Source organism: Epinephelus lanceolatus, chromosome 6 (genome assembly GCF_041903045.1).
Source record: "Epinephelus lanceolatus isolate andai-2023 chromosome 6, ASM4190304v1, whole genome shotgun sequence".
NCBI classification, from domain to species: Eukaryota; Metazoa; Chordata; class Actinopteri; order Perciformes; family Serranidae; genus Epinephelus; species Epinephelus lanceolatus.
In genome coordinates, this window is record NC_135739.1 from 29,931,199 (window position 1) to 29,951,677 (window position 20,479).

The 20,479-nt window shown below is 40.8% G+C and overlaps 1 protein-coding gene across 4 annotated transcripts in view; it reads right to left on the reverse strand.

Annotated features, from left to right (window-relative positions):
* The window catches only part of dnajc6 (DnaJ (Hsp40) homolog, subfamily C, member 6), a 51,386-nt gene that overhangs the window by 24,318 nt on the left and 6,589 nt on the right, over positions 1-20,479 (reverse strand). For all 4 annotated transcript variants that reach the window (XM_078168952.1, XM_033621832.2, XM_033621831.2 and 1 more), the window contains 2 exons: positions 9,779-9,914; positions 28-77 (listed from right to left, as the gene is read on the reverse strand). In XM_078168952.1, the coding sequence (XP_078025078.1) occupies positions 28-77; positions 9,779-9,914 (186 nt within the window). The remainder of the gene's footprint in view (positions 1-27; positions 78-9,778; positions 9,915-20,479) is intronic.

Genomic DNA, 20,479 nt, shown 5'->3' on the forward strand with positions numbered 1-20,479 from the left:
CCATTAACTAACACCAAATGTGTTTACCTATGATCCGTGATGTGATGTAGGCGATGTCCAGCTCCCCTTTAGTGTACCTGCAAAAAAGAACGACACCTTTGAGGAATAATTTTCATGCAATTCTCATTACACAGGAAAAAGAAAGCGCAAAAACAAGAGACATATAAGCAAAGGTTATAACAACCTTTAGCAGTAATACCAGCAAAAAGAAAGCACCTGAGTCCACTGACACAACCAAATAATCTTTGAAATGTGCACAGTATGTGTGAAAAAAATCACCCTGCATCTGTGTGTTGTACTGAATGTATACTGTTATACAGCAGGCACATGTGTGGATGGTTTTCAGACAATCTAAGTATTTAGTCAGGAGAGTCAAGACGCCCTATTCCTGACAAATATCAAATCATTAAAACAGAGGAGATTGATGCATGGTCAACATCCAGAAGGTTGATTCACCTCTCTGCCTCTCTGCTGTTGGTGCATCAGGCTGCATGTCATGCATATCCAAGTAATTAGACTCAACAGGCTCTGGAGCAGAAGCTTCCATGTGTCTGGCTGTTGGGGAAGTTGTCTTTTTCAGGCTGAACTGCCCGGGATCAAAGGAATACCATATGTGAATTCTTCAATTGAGCATCATTGCCTTTCATTGCTAAATTTAGCTATTCCATATGGAGGTTTTTTTTCAGAAGTCTGAGAGCAGCTGCAGTGCACACTCACATTCAAGTAATCCACTACTGCTGCACCATGGAAGTGATGGAGAACAGTGCTTATGAAACACCCTGGAGCAGGTGCAGAGTTAAAGGACTCAAAAAAAGAGTCTTATTTCTTGTAATGGATGGGTTGATGGGCAAAGTCATTTACAAAAATGTTTTTATCCAACAGCAGCACACGCAGCTCAACTGCCCACCACACTGCAATTATCATGCAAAACACGTTAGTAGGCTAATGTGCATCAGATTGAGTTGACTTGTTGCCTACTGTGAAAATCCCCCAAGCTTTGCTGATCTGGGCCAATCACCTCTGTGTGGTCATGGAGGAGTGCCATATGGCCCTGATGCAATCCTAGACCTGGTTATGTAATGCAGTGCTACTCAACTAGTCTGCCATGGAGTGAGAGCACGCTAAGTGTGTCTTGGGATATTCTGTAGTGTTCCACATAAATGCATTTTTTGATATGTTAATTCTTCTTACAGCATTGTTGTGTGGCATAAACAACTGCTAATATAACAGACAAACAGCCTGAGTTAAATCCATCAGAGCTGTTTGTGTCTGTAAGCCCTCCATAATAAAGTAATTGGACCATAGCTCAAGTTTCTATTTTCATCCAATTCTGTGTGTTTACCCCAGAGTGAAAATGCAGACCACAGGTTAAAAGAGAATAAGTGGACTGCATACTCTCATTTCAGATTATATACAGAATATTTTTCTTAATCCTAATGTGAGGTTTCTAGAGCACAAATTGTTTATAATTTTGGGGAAAAGAGAGAAAAGTTTAATGAATGTTTAATGAATATATTTGAAGGAACTGCAATGATTTCCACCATTTTATGTTGTCCTTTATTTTCGTCCCAGGAATATATTCCACAAATCTGCGGGTGTCTCTGCTTCTCTCCTGAAATAGCTCCTCGGCTATTAAAAGAGAGAAGCAGGTCAGGTGTCAGGTTTAAATGGTCATGGCCAATAGCCATGGAGTACGCAAATGAGCAGAATCCCTGACCTCTTGAGGTTAGAGCTGCAGCCAATTAAAATATACTGCAAGGTGCAGTACAGAGACTGAACAGAGGGGAAGGACACGCTTAGAAAGAAGGGCAAAGCTGACACTGGGGAATTTTCTTCTCTCTGCTAATCAAGCTAGCAATTAAACTAGCTGTCTAGGGCAATTGTGTACTTTTAGTTTTGTGGTTACTAGATGAACTGTGTTGTCTTACTCATGGGACTTAATGTTGATCTTTTCCTGGTTTGTTCCTTTCTGGCATGAGGGACAATGCAGCTAATTTGACAGTCAGTCCATACTTTTGTGAATCAGAGTTCTCTTGTTCTGTCTCACACAAACTCTGCCCTCTACTTGAATCTATCGATAATACTCTTTTCCAATCAAGAGCACACATTTGCCCACTGAAATTTGCATAAACACAGCCGGCCAATCAAGACATGCCTACTCCAATATATGGAGCCATTTGACTGAATCAGCATTCTTAAGCTCTTCAGCCAGGGCAAAATTATGTCATGTCATGGCGTGCATTCTTCAGGCTCCACCCACTATGCCCATAATGTCCAGTGAAGGGCTTGTGTGGAATAGAATAAAGGTTACAATATTGTAACCCTAGCTCTTATAGCACAGGCGGGGCCCTCTACCATCAGGCCACTGATGCCTTCGTACAACTCCCATATATATACATATATATATATATATATATATATATATATATATATATATATTTATTTATTTATTTATATATGGGAGGGAGACTATTACCCATAGAGTCCAGTAAAGGTCTCTGCCTGTGCTAATAGAGCTAGGGTTACAATACTGTAACCTTTGATACTGAACTTAATATGATTTTTGAGCCCGGTCTCACTCCAAAATCGTCGAAATCTGGTGCTTGGGCAGTGACCTCTGGCATCAGAAACCAACGAAAAAAGTGCCCTTTAATGTTGGCATGATACACGTCCAGTTGCCGTTATAGTTTATCTGCGCCCGGCGGCATCAGGGGAAAACACGGCAGGACAAGGATGAAAGCGGGTGGGAGGGGTAGTGGATGGGTCCAAGAGACCGAGAGAGCGGTGTTCGCGCCCCGTAAGATTCTAAAGCCAAACCCTGTTCTTTTTTCCTAAACCTAACCACATAATTTTGTTGCCTAAACCCAACCATGTGTGTTTATTGTTGAAGGAAAAAAAGTTTGTAGACTGTATGTTAATGTTAAATTTCCTGTGAAAACGGAAGTGTATTTTGAAAGAAGACAATGCATGTAACAGGCAGAACCTGACACAGTGTCCCAGAACGTCAACAACCAACACACCCAGGGTTCCTTGCACGTCGTATGTGGACGTGGAAAGTCCATGACCAAAACGTCAATATGTGACGAGGTCGGAGTGAGAATGTGCTGGATTTTATACCTTCGGTATAACTCTTGTTTGTGGAATCTCATCTTTTTTTTATTTTTATCGCCATGATTCAATTTGTTGTCCAAACTGTTTTCACGCTTTAACAGTTGTGTTCAGTCAAACGACTGCCTTTAACCTTTATTGGGAGTGTGTTAACCTTGCAGCATACTAGTGTTATTATACGCATAGTTGAGAGCAGAGGAGTGACAACACACACATGCAGATGCCCACAAGCGCCAGCACCACAGTGCCTGCTGTTTATGTTTCCTACTGGAAAGTAAACATCTGGAGCACGAAAGCCATTTTAGACCTGATTACAGCAGTGGAGAGGTGCTCTAACTGAGTCTCCAGTGACTATACACACGCACACAAACCCACGCTGACACACACACTCAAACAAACACAGTGTAAGTGGGCTAGATCCCGATGGATATTAGATTTGGGTTTTCTACATTCTCTCCATGCTTCTCCCAAATTCTGTATTTTACAGCCGTTTTGTCTTTCTTAACAGCACTATTATGTTTTTATATCTGCATCTTAATGGATAGTTTAAAGTAGAGAATGGCAACCAATATAAGAGGTAACAGGAAGGCACTGGACACATCTTTTACTTTTAACAAAATATGCTACAAAACTAAACACTACACCAGATTTCTAATTGATCATGACTGATTTCTTCACAATCCTCTTGTCTTGTTTAACCCCAATTATCATAATCTAGCAACAGATGCACTGAGGTTATGATTTTTTATATTTTGGCCACTGGAAAAAGAGAAAAATGGTTGTTAAGTGGGGAATAATTACAGAGAGACAAAGAGAGATGTCAGCCAAGTGTTAGTGTTAATGAAATAGGGATGAATGAGAAATAAAAATGAGAGAGACAGATGAATATGTGTCTGCTGGTGGAGGGTGGAGGTTATCTTGGTGCAAACTGCGGACACTGTGCCTTTCACAAAACCAGATCAGCCATCTAGACTCCGTTGTGTTTCTCACAGGCAGAGGAACACACAGCTGAGTTTTGTTGACTGATTGGTTTCCCTGCAAAAAATCTCTTTAGCCAGGTAAACAAACAAGCAGGCTACTTTAAATAATTCAGCAACAGCATTTTGCGAGGAATATAGATGAGACAGAAGCAGAGAGGAACCAATGCAGTCTAGCTGTGGTGTTAAAAGAGGGCCTGGTTAACAAGTGAGCTCATAAGGGTTTTTCTTTGTACCAGGCATGCTCAAGGGACTTTCTTCTGAAGTCTTCCAACAGTCAGTAAACACGGATGAAACAGTCCATTTAAGATACACATACTCAACCTTTGGAGTCTACTAACCTAGAAAACCTTCATGCTGCAAAAATCCCCTTCGATATAACAGCAGAACATTGTAATCCAGAGAAATTTCTGCCACTGGGGTTAACAAAGTTTACAAAGGATTTCTTGAAACTTCAATAAAAACCTAATCTTAACGATAGTAAGAAAAACAGCAAGGAGTTAATATTTTCCTGCTTATTTCCGTCTATTTAAACTTGACTTTATTGGTATATTTGAGCCACTTTGGAGCAGCGCAAAAAGCTATCAACACAACACTGACAACAAATAGCTTAACGCGTTGATATGGTAAACATCTTAGCAAATAGTTGCTTACACTCTTAGAAATAAGGGTTCCTCCTGCAGTGCAGAAGTGCTACCCAGAAAAATTCACTTCTTAGGAACCATTTTTAAAAAAGAGGGGTTTTCAAGGGTTCTTTGCAAGACAAAAGATCTCATAAAAAACCCTTTTCACCCAAAGAATCCTTTTTTGAAGAAAGGGTTCTTCGTGAGATGCAGGGTTCCATAACCATGGTTGTTGTGCGTTAAACTGGACCACATCAACCCTGGCCCTTTAGGATCCTCATGAGGCCCAAGACTGCTGGACATGGTTCCCATGGCCCCTGGCTAACCTGTTAAACTAAAACCATAATAAGTGGAATATGAAAGTGTTCTCATTAGAACCCCCCGGGTGGGTTTTTGTTTGCACCCTTAGGGGCCGTACACATGCCACATTTTTTGTGCCCTTAAATTCATTGTTTTCAGTGTAGACATGCAGTCTGTGGTGAATATGGAAAAGTTGATTAATTTGGTGCAGGGCTGCCAGAGCTTTTCATCTGTCCCACAGACGATAGTCCCACACACTTATAAACAACGCCTGGAAGAAGATCAGCTCTGCACTCAGAATTTCAGACAAATAGGCTATGATACAGTGCTTGTTAAGGTTGCTTGGCAACCTCAGATGCAACCTGCTGCCGCGCTCTTGGAAGCTGGCTCAAAAAAGGCACAAAACTAGTGCCCAGCACCCGACCTTGCACTTTCCAGGTGGTTAAAGACGCAGCATGTGTACGGCCCCTTAGATGGTGGAAATGTTTTGGATAGAACTCCCAGAAAGGAACCATTATACCATAGAGGGGGTTCTGGGTGAATCTTTCCCAGATGGTTCTACATATAACTGTATCAAATGGCATACAGATGGCAACCATTTACATGTAACCCCTTATGTTGGGTTCCAGGCAGAATCCTCCAATGCCCCTTTTCCAAATGACCTCTGGTTCTTGAACTGGTTCCGTTCAAGACTCTTGAAAGCTTGGTACTATCTAGCAAACCAGTCCATGTGTTCCCCCAGTGTTGAGCGGAACCATTGTAATCAAGGATGTGTCATCAACAGAGGGCACTGCGCAATGCACAGTGGAAGTAAACAGTAGGAGCAAGATGGTAGATCACAGTGATTACCTGCAAACTTTTGTTCTGTTATTTCAGATATTTCTTTCATCCAAAAGAAGACCAACTATCAATGAGACCACTGCATGGTCTTTTTTCCCATTGTTTCCCACTTAACGTCTCTATTGCCTTCTTCATCTTCTCTTTTCCACCTGTAGATATGACATGTCCACTGATGTCATCACAGTTCGCACTTTACGTTAAGAAAAAAACATGCTATTTTTTTGGTTCTAGCTGAGAACCAACTTTTCCGAAGTTACGAACCAATCTATATTTGGTCGAAATTCTCTTAACGGTTCAAAATTATGTGTGGGAACCGGAACGAACCCATTCCATGTTGGTGGGAAAGGGGCATAACTGGGCTCCATGTGGAACCTTTATAAAAGACTCTACCAGGAACTAAAAAGTGTTCTTCTATAGTAGCAAGCCAAAGAACCCTATATGGTTCTAGTTGTCACTTTTATTTCTACAAGTGTATTTACAATTTCATCAGACACTGAGCAACATTAGCATTATTTACTATTGTTTATTTATTTGGAGTCCATCTGGATGAATGTAAGTCCAATATTCACTCTCCTTTTAGCTCTGTTTTGGTCCTCACCGACCCCCGAGGGAAATATCTGGCTCTTAAGCTGTGAAATGCTCCACTATGTTTCCCAGCTGGCTGTTAACTTTGCTGTCTGCTGTTTGGTGCTGGGAACAATCTTGATGAAGATTTCTGGGCTGTAAAACCCAAACAGTGAGCTATATGACGCCAAAACACGTCTAACAGCTGAGGAACTGCAGAGTCGAATAAATAAATAAACAATCTATTTTTCTCTCAATAGATGTCTGGAATATGATATATATCTTTTTTTAAGTCTTATTAAAAAAATCAACAACATTCATCTAAAAACAGGTGTAATAATCTAAAGCAAAATGGTGCGTCCAAAAAATATGATTTTATCATCATGGCCACCATAAAAAAAGTTAGGAAATGAAATTGACCAGTGAGAAACAAAAAATAAAAATAAATGGGAGAGGATGGATGAAAATCAGCGAAAGAGCGAGATATAGGCTGGTCAGCCTTTTCTTGCAGGGTGAAAGAGAGCCGCCGTCCTCTCAGGAATATATCATTAGATACTGCAGCTCTTAATCATTCTGTATCTCTCTAATTAACTGCTGACTCTGTCTCCAAGTTTCATGGCGCAAAAAAGGGAAACCGCCCATGGCAGCACCCAGAAAACCATGATCCCATACCTATATAATCCTAACACCATGCTCTTTGGATCTCCTAGCTCACTTCTTAAGATGTTTATTTATTTATGAGTGGCAATAAACTAAAGAGTACACACTCAACCTTGGAAAATCACTTGTCACAGTCATCTTTTCTGTCCTTCAGTCTCTAAATAAAGCTATTAAATATTATGCATACAACAGCACAATTAGGTCTCTGATGTTTTAGAACACAACAGGACAGTTAACACTTCTCATAGGATCATCAAAGAAACCTGTCGAAGCACTTTTAAAGTGTACTGCACTAAGCTGTGGCCCATTAATGTATCGTTCTGCCCATCTACCTTTCCTTTCTGAGGCTTTCAGACAGTTACCACGGTAGCCTGCCTCCCATCGCCCCATTATCCCAACCACCCACTCACACATACATATAAAGTCCTCACACAAACACACACCACCCCACACAAGGCTCTAATGAAATGAATCCCTCTGTATCAGCAGTGCACTGGCTGTTTGGCACAATGAACCGCAATGAATAATTCAGCCAGGAGAGGAGATGGCAAAGAGAGGAGAGGAGAGGAGGGAAGGTGGAGCTGAGATGAGAGGCGGCCGAAAAACACTGGGGGGAACGACAGGACAGGAGAGTGGGAGTTTGCCAAGATGTGAGCAGCAGAGGAGGGGAGACACAACGATCAAACTTGCTGAGTCAATAGTGAGAGAGGAGCTGTGTGTGTTTCTGACAATACAGAGGCCCCTTTGTGCTGCCCTGTGCAGATGCCTGTGCACAAACACACTGAGATGACCGAGCCGTGCCAGACTCTGCTGCCTCCCTCTTTCTTCCCTCCAACCACACTGCTCTGTTTCTCTTCTAAAGCTGTTAGAGACTCACTTTACTTTGTAGTCAACAACTGAAACAACATTCAGTTAATCAAAGGAATCACAACAGGGATGTGCAAAATGCAACTATTCCAATATCTGAGTCAATAGCGACAATTGTTCATCATAATTATAATTCTTCGTTTCTGTAATCTCTTGTTAGGGATCTTCAAAAGTAAGAGTCACGAGTGTTAAAATATCCAGTGTAAAGGGTGACCAAGAAAAGTGTTAAAACATTCATGCTGCTGTTTTGTGTTACTTCATAAACTGCTCAAAATTCTATAATACCACCTGTAACATGAGGGCTTTTACTGTAGGCACCTTTAGAGTCTGAAATAACAACCATTTTTTTTGATGGGTCCAATACAGTTTTTATGTCAGACCATATCACTGCTATGGCATTTCAGATGCTATGAATGCCTGCTACACTACAATGTAAATGAAACTAAAATTACCACCTTGTGGTTGTATGCCTCCATGAACCAGTCAATCTGCAGTTACAGTTTACATCCATGTCTGGCCCAGACTCATATGTAGCCATGACAAGCCTTCAAATATGGATGTTGCTGCAAAGAGGCTACATATTCTAAAACATGGATGCTTCACAAACATTTTCAACCCTGCAGTACACAAGATTAATACAATTAGCAGTTTCAAAGTGGACACCCAAGATTAGTGTCAATAATTCAGTATCTGACCGAGTGACTCCCCTTGAAAGTTGAATAATGACCAGAAAAGTGTTTTTGCAGAACATAATGATATCACAGAAACATTGGCCAATGTCATCACTTCATTAATTCATCCTATTAGACATTTGTGTGAAATGTTGTCATACTTAGTATAAGAATTCTTGAGCTATGGCCAAAAACCTTGACCTTTGACCACCAAAATTCAGTCAGTTCATAATTCAGCCCAAGTGGACGTTTTTGCCAAATTTGTGGGAATTCTCTAAAGGTCTTCTTGAGATATCACGTTCATGAGAATGAGACAGATACGAGGTCACAGTGACTTTTGACCACCAAATCTTAACAGTTCATTCTCGAGTCCAAGTGGACGTTTGTGCCAAATTTGAGGCAATTCCATCAAGGCTTTCTTGAGATATTCAGTTCACAAGAATGTGACAGACGGACGGACAACCCGATGACATAACGCCTGCGTCCACTGCCAAAAAAACAGATCTAACCAAAGACCAGTCACCACCCTACATCATCCATCATCACTGCTCTCATGTTGGGAAATGCAAAGTTGTCCATTGCTCTAGCAAAAATAAACCTCAGAAGAAGAGGAGTAGGAGTGTACTCGGTTGCCAATTATGCAGCGTGACTTTAGGATAAATATGTTTTTCAGCAGTAGGATTGTGCTAGCCCACCAGTGTATTCTGGTTGTTTCATGTGGTATTTTGATTGTATGGTTTGTAGGTTGTAGCAGCTGTCACACTGTGAGATTGGGGTCTTCAGTGTCAGGATTTTGAGGTGGGCTGTGCTCGGTCACGGAAGATCCATGTTGGCTGTCTGTGTAAGCATCTCACAATGCAATCTAAAATCACCCTGTCCAACTGACAACCAAAGACTGTACATTTTTCTTACAATTGTTAATGGGACACAATCTGAGAGTAAAGAGGCCTTAAATCTCTCAAGAATTTTTCTTATCAACACACAGTATCTTTGATATAATGATGATCCAACCAACCAATATCATCTACTTGACAAAATCTGCAAAGTATGGCAAACTTTGAGTGTAACAGCTGTCAGTATTTAGCTGTAGTACAACACACGTGGAGTTAAGAGTGTGTGCTTAGCAATAATACAGTACATTATGCGTGTGAATGCAGCAGTAACTTACGTGGCAACCTGATGCATGACCTTGGTGGAGGTGTCTTTCAGCGTGTCCTTTAAGTTGTCCTTGAAGTTGCTGAAGAACTTCCCGGCTCCTCCCTTCACCATATCCAACAACCCTCCGCCATAATTGGCATCCATATCTGGGGACAGAGAACCATTAGCCAGTCAGAATCCAGAGGGAAACAAAATACACACAGACACATACACACACTGAGGATGCCAACAGAAAGACACACTTGCATTTAAATGCACAAATGTGACTGTTGGATGAAACCCTGCTATCTTCCTTTTTCAACAGAAGAGTAACGGCTGTTTTCAGTACAAATGATGTCTCTTCAGAATTTACACAATACCTATTGTGTTATTAAAACAGGATCCTTCAATTACTAACTGGAGTGTAGAGATTTTCATTTAACTTCAGAACTGAACATATGAGTCACTGCACAACACGCCAAGTAAGGTAGGTGTAAAAGAATGATGGACAAGGACACAAGAGACAAGACACACAAGAAAATGCATACCATCTGGAGCTCTGTGTGCATGTGTGTGCGTGTGTGTGTGTGTGTGTGTGATTATAATGTAGAAAGTAAGCAAGTGTTGGAGCAGACCCCAGTGTCATATCTTAGTCAGCACCCCTCTGGTGATATGAGATTTTCTCTCTCCCTCTCCCCATCTTATGTCCACACAGACAAACCACAGCGGCTTCACTTGAGATAAGAGTAACTTGGCAGTGCTGACAAATCTACAGACATTAAACACGAGGTATGATTAAGGTTGGGCTTGGACCGTTTAGTTGCAAACAGCTGTTTGCTCAGATGGAGTTTGGGTTTCGTAATTTTCGAACATAACTACGAAGTCTGTCTGTGTCTGTTACTGTGAAAGTAGCATATTTAAAGCCAAATCGGAAATAATAAAGAGACAAGCATAGAGAGCGTAGTCTATGTGTTGTATTAACCTGGAAAGCTAAAACCAAATGATCAATTCAATGTGTTAAACCTTCACAATAGCACCACTGAAACACTAGAGAAATGTATCATACCGGATCCAGCTGTATCGTGCTTAAATTGTATTTGTCACAGTAACAGTGTTTACATTCTTTAATTCATTTTGTGATATAAAGTACAAACGGTGCGCTCCACAATTTTTCAATACTGAACATAAAATTGTTTCATGCTGCTGGCGTACTTGCCTTCTTTCGTAAACATTCACAGTGAACAAGTGGAGATGGCTTTGCTAATTGCGGAACAGGAGCCTTTTTTCCAACTTGATTCACGTTGTATTCACAATCAACAATCTCTACTGGCATCAGAAGCTTTCAGTACAATACACAACCGGCCCATATCTCCGAGGCATACCCTGCAGCGTGGCTTACAGTAACTGTTTGTAGGCATAAAGCTTACATGCAGGAACGGAGGAAACTAAGCAAAATCTTGTTTAAAGGGAGCTTTTTAAAATCCCGAAATATCCAGAGGAATCATTGTCAAAACAATGATGACAATGACAAATGCCCGTACAACCTATGATTAGGGATTGAGCTTCTACATCTGGATATATTACAATTTAGCCCCTTTGACACTGCCTCTTTAAAGCGGGAATTTCACTCCATTTTGCCACCTCGCCCTTCTGTATAAAGGTTACGATCACAGAATGGGGGGAGTTGTCTCGCCTTTCAGCCAATATTGGTGGTAGTAACAGTGCTGAAACGATGTCTGTGTAAAAGGGACAACCAGTAGGATGGGATCATGGGCAGCACTGGTTTAACGTTTCAACAACATGTTATGTGTACGACCCACTGCCAGGGGATTTTGAATGTAGCTGATAGCAGTTAGCAGCTAACTCAAAGAAGAAGAAAAGCAGTCAAAAATGTCTGTTTATTGGGAAAACGGTAGGTCCGGGAGCTATTTATTCCTACGAGCAAATGGCAGGATCAGCTGCCATATAACATGGGACAGTAAATTATTGCTATTGCCATGTTAATGCCATTGTTATTGTTTATAAAGTGCTGCTGACGCATATTTTACATGTCCTACTAGAGGACGACTCTGTTGTGTTATATGCCCTGGCCCTCGCACCTCTTTTGCTTACAGGATACCAGCATACCATCTAAAACCACACACTGCAGTGGCATGATGCTGCCATTGTTTGATTCTGTGTAAAAATACAAAGGAAGCATAAAGAAGGGACTTCGTAGCGACCCTGTAGTGCAATCTCTGTGAAAAGGGCTTTTGATGTGTCACATTTAGCTGGGAAAGAAATTCTGTGTACCAGCCATGATCATCCAACCAGTACTGGGAAGAGTAGAGCATGATATCGAGGTGAGGCAGATGGTTCATTATGATGAGACAGTATAGCATCATTAGCTGGTAGTTGGCTGCAATTTATGTGATGTTATTGCCACTAAAAAACACAGCCTAAGAGGAATAGCTAATTGGCTATTACAGGCCATTTTGCTTTAGGCTGGTAGGTCGCTGTGCATTATTCTGTGTAGACCTGTTACGTCAACTTCCACATTAGCTCTTCTTCATATGTGAGAAAGTCATTCTGTGTGTGCAAAGCAATCATATCTCTCTTTTATGAAGAAATAAGAAAATTCTAATGTTGGGCTCAGCTAAGGTCTTACAGTGTGGGTGTGTGAGTTCAGGCTGGTTCACATCCATGTCATGCTTAATATCTCCTCACACACAGTGCTGCTGTTATGACATTTTCAAGTTATTCACCTATGAAAATCCTCTAAGATAGATAACATTTGTGCAATGGAGAGCACACGTTTGATTGATTTATACAACAGACTTTCACACTTACTCATAACGATATTCCAAACACTGTCCCTGGGGAAATCTGCTGGCTGCTACTGGACAAAGTTTCCTGATTAACTTGAAACTCTTCTTTCACTACTTGTCTACTTCTGCTCCCTCCACTCGTCCCTCTTTCCCTGTCTGGTTCACTCCATAACATCCTCAAACTTAGACTTTTCATCTCTGAGTGAACAGGCCTGAAATGTGTGACAGGGATTTAATTTTCCTGAAGAATAAAGCTCCCGCGTGTTGAACTCACACAGGATATGATCCTCAGACATTTCTGAAACTCAATTGGAACATTGCCTGTGGCAATCAAGATTACCGCTGTTAACTGAACGGCCACTCACAAAGTGACTGAAGTGTAGTAATGGCTGCATTAAGAAAGGCTTAATACAGTGCCTCAAAACAAATATATATGTCACTGGGGTTATCTCAGACTGTGCGTACAAAAAACCCAGGTCATAAACTTGGCATGTGGAGCTTGAAAGATATGGGCATTTGCCAGACAGAGAAGATCTAACATGAGCTATTGTGCTGTGGGAACTGTAGGATCCACTGTTTTAGAGCTTGACCCATACTATAGTCTGAAAGTCAAAATATCTCGGACTAAGCCTAAAAAAAAGTGCAATCCTAATTCAGTGAAGTGCCACTTTCACTTATTTTCATTTCCAAGATAGACTATTTATAGATTTATATCTGAAAGGGCCCCGAAGACTACACTTGATAACACTGAACAACTGGCCGGGTGTTCTTGTAACAAAACAAACATGGACTGCAACTGGCAGCTTGCACTGTTTATAATATGTACTGCAATTTGTGCTGAAAACACCAAAAAAGGAGGAAAAAATGCACAGGGTTTGGGTGAGATCCTCCATGTCAGTTGTCAAGTGCACTTCCACACCACAAACATTGTTGCTTGTCATTCTTGCCATTCTTCTTGGGTTTTTTTTACTTATTCATCAACTTGTAACAACAAGATCTGAATGCTTGAGATTGTATCAGACATTACATTATTTCATCTACTGACTGTTCGTCCCAACTGACCCAGACTCTAACAGTTGTATTGTGTGTCACTGCCTTTAACCAAAGGTTATAAAATTTCTTTAGCTGAATGAATGCCTGAAAACGACTAAAATTGGAGTTATGGGGTGTTTGCTTGAAAACAAAATGTGAAAGCAAGATATTAAAAGACCAAAATATAATTTAAGCCTGGTACTGCACCACTGACATTATCACATCTGTGCCTTTAAATCCTGAAACCTTAAGCTGACAACAGGTCTTGTTTTTTTACATCCCGTTAAACTGTGTTGCACGAATGCACTGTCCTCGGCCTTCTGAGGTGAAATTTTTGTGTGTGCTTCGGGCATTTCATTTGATTTATCCGTACAGCAGAGAGTGTCAACACTTGGTAAGGGAAAAGAAAAGGAAGGGAAGAAAACATTCAGCAAAGGTTGAGCTCCCCAGTAACAGCCATGGTCTTTGTTTTCTAATACCTAACATACAGAATAACCCTGTTAACTCTTCTCTAACTTCCAAATCATTTAATTTGTTGATTGCATCCTGAGCTAATGCCATACAATCACCATTTAACCTTCATTTGAAGAGGGTTTAATTAGTAGATCAATATCACTCTCATGTCTGAACACTAATATGAAGCTACAGCTAGCACCTGGTTAGCCTAGCTTTGCATAAAGACAGGAGGAAACAGCAAGTCCAAAAGTGGCAATATCCACTTACCAGCACCCCTCAAGCTCACTACTTAACATGTTATCTTGTTGTCTAATCCATACAAAATTTAGTTTGCGGGTGGATTTTGTTGCCTTTGGGCAGAGCTAGGCTAACTGTTTCCGTCTTAATGCTAAGCTAAGCTAACCAGCTGCTGGCTGTAGCTTCATGTTTACCGTGCAGACATATTCCTCATATCTAACTCTCAACAAAGCAAGCTTATTTCCCAAAATTCCCAAACTATTCCTTTAATATGGCTGCCATATTGGGCGTAAATATACTCAGGAATAAAAACTGTTCCCTTTGCATTCTTGGGGCAGCACTGTAAACTCACCTGTAGGTTTGGTCTATTTTTAACCTCCTTACTATGCGAATTTCCCAGCCAGCAAGCATGCCAGGGTGTATTAGGAAAACCTGGATCCTGCCCTGCCTTGAAATAAAGAGCTATTTGATATCAACCTGGATCTGCCAATCATGTTCAAACACCTGCACAGGTAACGAGGCATCTGCTATGATGAAGGAAAGAATGTGCTTCAAATAAATCTCGCCACAGAGAAAGTTGTTCCACAAAACAATAGGACCAGACCAATAGCTCATCCCTCCTCCCGCCTCAACCGCCTCCTAATGCTGTCACAGTTGACCAATAGAAGGAGAGAGAGGGAGACTGGGGGAGAGGAAAAGAAAAGAGAAAGACAGCTCTTGTTATGTCCAGAGGGATCAGTGGGCTGTCTGAATATGTCTCCCTCCTCCTACAGCCACAAACATTTCTCCCTCAATATCCGGCTTGGTGTGAATGACACAGATGGATGCTTGCACACAACAATAAAGCTGGACAGGCAAACACACTGCAATGCACTTGATCTCAGTGCTACTACACTTTACCGGGCGTTGTCGTGTCCTAGACCCGAATGACTGCGGCATCAACCCCGGACTCTAATCTGCTTAATTATAGATGCTGCTGATGAGACAAGGAGGGTATGATTAATCATCTACTATGCATCTTAACCAAAGGAGAATTCCGCTGCTTTGAATGGTAAGCAGGCTGCTAAATGCATGAGTCATGACACGTTGGTAAAAGATGGGAGAAACTGTAGGTACAAGCTGACAGTTTAATAGTCAAACATAATTTTGTACAAAAGGTCTGAAACTACCTCCATCCTTCAAAATGTTTCACACTGATTTCAAAATGCATGGCCTAGTGGCCTGAACCATGCTGAAGCAATCACATGCCTGGATTGGCAATGGATCCTGAAGCAAGACCACATTTCTGTCTGTAAGCATTCGTCAACATAGATTGTGCAACCTAAACATTATAATGTGCCAAACAAGGGAATTAATTAGTCTATGCTGTGAGGATGTCACTGGCTAACTGCTAATCGGTTAACTGCCAGGATTATTTTTGACTGGTTACCAGAGATGGGGACTCGAGTCATTGTGACTTGGACTCGAGTCGACTCGAGTCGCTGTTTTGATGACTTGTGACTTGACTTGACAAAAAATAAAAGACTTGAGACTTGACTCGGACTTGGAAGTTAACGACTCGGACTTGACTTGACTTGAGACACGATGACTTGAATGACTTGAGTGTTATTCACATCACTCAAGACGAACAGCACAGTGCAAGACATGCGGCATAAACATCTCGGACAGCCAGGCGACAACTTCAAACTTTGTTCGTCATTTGAAGAGCCATTCTGCCCAGTAAGTGCTTGTCAATTAGCTAATATTATCTGGTTAGTCGGTAGTTAGCTAACGTTAGCTTGATACGATACGGGGATGGGGTGGGGTGGGAGGGTGGGTCGGTTTGGTGGAACTTGTTTTTAATTTATTTGCTAACATTAACCCCAGAAAACGTGAGCGAACATTCCAACAGGTTCATCACAAGACTGGCTGTACGTTTTATGAACGAGCAACACAGGGTTAAATGAGCTAAATGGGTGACTAAATGGGTGATTTTGGCCGCTGCCTTGGTTAGTGTGTGTGTGTGTGTGTGTGTGCGCGCGCGACAGTTACTTATATCTTGTCTTTTCACTTTATTAAGATCAGATTCTGCAGGTAAAATTACAATAATAAGGTGACTTGACTTGGACTTAACTTGACCTATTACAGGACTTGACTTGACTTGACTTGACATAACCTGTGACTTGACTTGACTTGACTTGCCCAAGAAAAAATGACTTGGGACTTAGTTGAGACTTGAAGGTTAAGACTTGAGACTTACTTGAGACTTGCACATGTGTGACTTGGTCCCATCTCTGCTGGTTACACATGTCGGTCTTAATTTTGCTACTCTTCAGTTTACTGCCCTGGGCACCACTCAGATCTGGTGGAAGCTAACGTTAGCTAGTGGTGCCACTCTTGCTATGCCATCCTGACCCAACAGAAGTGCTGTGGAAACACTGTGCCTACCATCTGTCTCCCCCCAGATTGCCCCACTGCTAACCCCCTTTAGTATTGTTAACTAGGTCTATGCTATCACTGTTAGCTTTGTTAGAACCATTAACAGTGTCAGCATGGCTAGTGGTGCTAACATACGTTAGTTAACAATGCTAAAGGGGTTTGGGGGCAAAAAAAGGGCTACCTGGGGGAAGATCAGAGGGTTGTCACCATTCTGTAACAACGCTGTCCCGTTAGCGGTACCAGCAGTAACATTGTGCGCAATTGAGCAACGCCACTACCTAGCTCCTACTCAATCGCCAACACTGATGTTAACTAACCTGTGGAGGAGTGTGGGCAGTGGGCACTATGCTTCCACATGGTAACTCAACCAGCTGTTTGTCACCTTAAAAAGTCTTAAAAATCAACTGGTTAATTACTAATAACGGGTGTTGGGCTATCAAAAGTAAAATCATAAACTGTTGATATATGAGACGGCCCACTTTAGATTCATTTCCTGTATCTGTGTCATGTGGGTTTCACCATCACCCCACAGCTTTAGGAAACTAGCCACGGCCCTGAGTCCAATAATTCCAATGACAAAAGTTAACATAAGTACATTATGACCATTTCCTTTGCCCTACAGTCACTCAAGTTAATATTGGACCCATTTTTCACAAGCCCCAACACTTCTTAAAATTCTGACACTAAAATGGCATTTTTTGAAGCAGACAAATCAGGAGAATATTAACTTTGTTCCAGATATATCTCTGTTTTAGCAACATAATCTCGCAAGATCAGGCAACAACTGATGTATGCTATGCTTACACTCAGTTGATATCATACATTAAGCTAACAGATAAAAAACAGTATGTCAAATTTGTACTGTATATAGTGTTGTTTTGATTTAGATTTTATCCATCCACATCAGATTTACTACACTTCCAAACAAGGTGGGTGTATGCAGGGGAGAGACCCAGACATATACCACTTTGTACCATTGACTCTATGAGTAAGTAGATATTGTTTTTTCAAGTTCTTGCCAGAAAATGTGTGCAAGTTTGGTTGACAAACTGACAGTAGGAAGACGATTGGCAATGAGGGGACAGAGAGATAGGAAACAATGTGCAGTAAGGGCTCCCAGATAGACTCGAATCTGTAACATTCGAGTGCCCCCAAAACTGAAGACAATCACTATAACAAAATTGAATCTATCACTTTTAGAGTCAGGTTGGTTTTACTACCATCAATAAAAATATATACAAGGCCACTGAGAGGGGAAACACCTGCTTTATTCAGAGTAAAATACATAAAGTAATACGGTTGAGAAATAAGCAGTGCTAGATTATTGACGTTGCTCTCAGTATCCTGATTAGAAGATATGCCTGGGCTAATAGGTTACAATTACTATAACAATGAAGATCATGTTTAATTTTTGGAGCCTCAAACTATAACTAACACAAGATACAAGATATGTTAAGCCTAAACCTTTAAAATTTTGTATTTTATAACACAGGCTATAATTCCTGACTGCTGCTCTCGTAAAATCTGTAGATTTTAACTGTGTTTGCTGGTTAACACTACATTTAAAAAGTGTATATATGGTCTGGAGCAGTGGTTCACTTTTTGATTGGTGACCCCTGAAAATGAAGAAGTGACCCCTACTCAAAGGTTAAACACTTCATTGAGTTGGGAGACTGTTTTATTAGAATAACTATTATAGACCCACAGAGGTAAGACTTTACAGTGTTTCACAACTAAGAGAAGATGAGAGAAAAGTCAGGAAGTAAAATCTAAATTTGGATTATGTCTTTCCTTTTTCCTGAACCATTAATCATCTTGGGATCCCACAGATTCATCTTGAATCCTAACCCTAAGAAAGCAAGATAAATCAGAAATAGGTAACTGCTAACTTCTTAGCATTGGCGTACATTTGCAAATATCAGGTCATATAATCAATATAACTGCCATATATTGCCAACTAACTGAGTCTACTATGTTGTGTCATCTCATTGTACGTACTCCCTGCGTTGTTTCCCGTCCTAAGTATGACGCAGTATAAATTAATTACAGTGTGAATGAATACCTTTGCTCCTTAATTTTCTGCTCTCCTGTAAATCACGTGCCTTGTCTCTATTTTCTGTTGTGTCTATTTCTCTGCATATCTCTGTGAATCTGTTAGCTGCGCCTCTCTGGCGGTGTCCAGATGGATGTGGGAGTGTGCAGACTGGTGAGCCAGTTACAGTGACAAACCTTGCTAATACAGATACCAGAGGGAGGCTCTGATACAGGCTCCATCAGGTAGTACAGTGGCAGCAGCAGCCGAGAGCCCAGCAACTCACAGTAAAGCGAGAGCAGGACATCAACAGAACAGAGAGCTCTCGGCGTTGCCAGAAAGATCAATGAATGTGTCTCCCTTCTTCTAGAGTGCCAACCTTTACCCCTCAGCATCAGGCTGCGTGTGAATGGGACAGATGGATACATAGACACACACAGGCAGGGGCAGACACACACCTACATGAAAGGGACCATCCGTGAGGGATGACAGACCAGACAGACATCTGACACTGGAGCCCACCGCCCCCACCCTCCCCCATCATGAACCCCAATCCCCTTTCCTCATTGACCCTCCCACCCTGCTCATCAGCTTCTTTTGTTTCACACAAATGTTCATCCCTGGTGGCTGGCTGACTACACAGAGCACTGCAGTGAGGCTCCAAAGAGTCACAAAGAAACACACTTGTCTATTAGCACTCATTTACTGCAATCACTATAATTACTGTTATTATGTTGTAATATTGGCAGTAATAGTCGTAGTAGTGGTAATTTTATTGGACTACTGACCTTTTTTAACTAGAAACTCCACATGGGTTAAAGATAAAAACAAAAATGATTTTGTAAACATGGATGATGTGCAAACATTACGTCTACTGTTCACATCTAAAATATTCAAATTAGTTACTTGGAGATCACCTGGGAGATGAGGAAAAGGGCCTTTATTTGAATGCACTTTGCACTTGTATTTCTTGTCTTTAATCTGCTATCAAGCACACAGTTTAACTGAAATAAATTCACATAAAGATGTTATCTAAAACTATACATGCTACGTCATTATTTTTATGTATTTTATTTGAAGTTTAATAAACAGTTGCATCTTGTAATCCCATACAGAATGGGCCAAATGTTTGGCGCTGGACGTAAACACAAACTATCTCAGTGGTAATTGTAGCACCAGTTTTATAACACCACAATATTTTTCTTCTCACGAGGCTCTTTTACAGAGAAAAAAATTGATCGTAATGAGGATAACGTGTCAAAACAAATGAGCTATTATGACTGAATTCAATAAAGCATGTAGGGCATTTGTCACCAGATTAATGATGAACAGATTTGAGTTTTAATTGGATACATTAGCCTCATAATCCATCATTCACAGCCAGTTGACTAAACTTCTGAACTGAGAGTATTTTGTGCCTCTGTTGCCTGAAACTAAAGCAGGATTTATTCTCTTTTATTCCTTTTAACTGTATAAGACATAGGAGATTACTAGTACAGTTAGTGATACACAATTTCACACTGAAAGACCATAAAAGAGTAAATAGGCTATGAAATGTGGTTTGAAAAATGACTGGAAAATGAGTTTAGTATTCACGTGTTTCCATATCTAAATGCATAAGGGACACTAGAATAGCATAATATATGTGTACTTATTATTTCTAAAATATTAGGAGTATTGATGCACAGACTTTTAGATGCTTTATATATCTAAAACATACCTATCAGTCTAAAGTCAAATGCATTGGTAC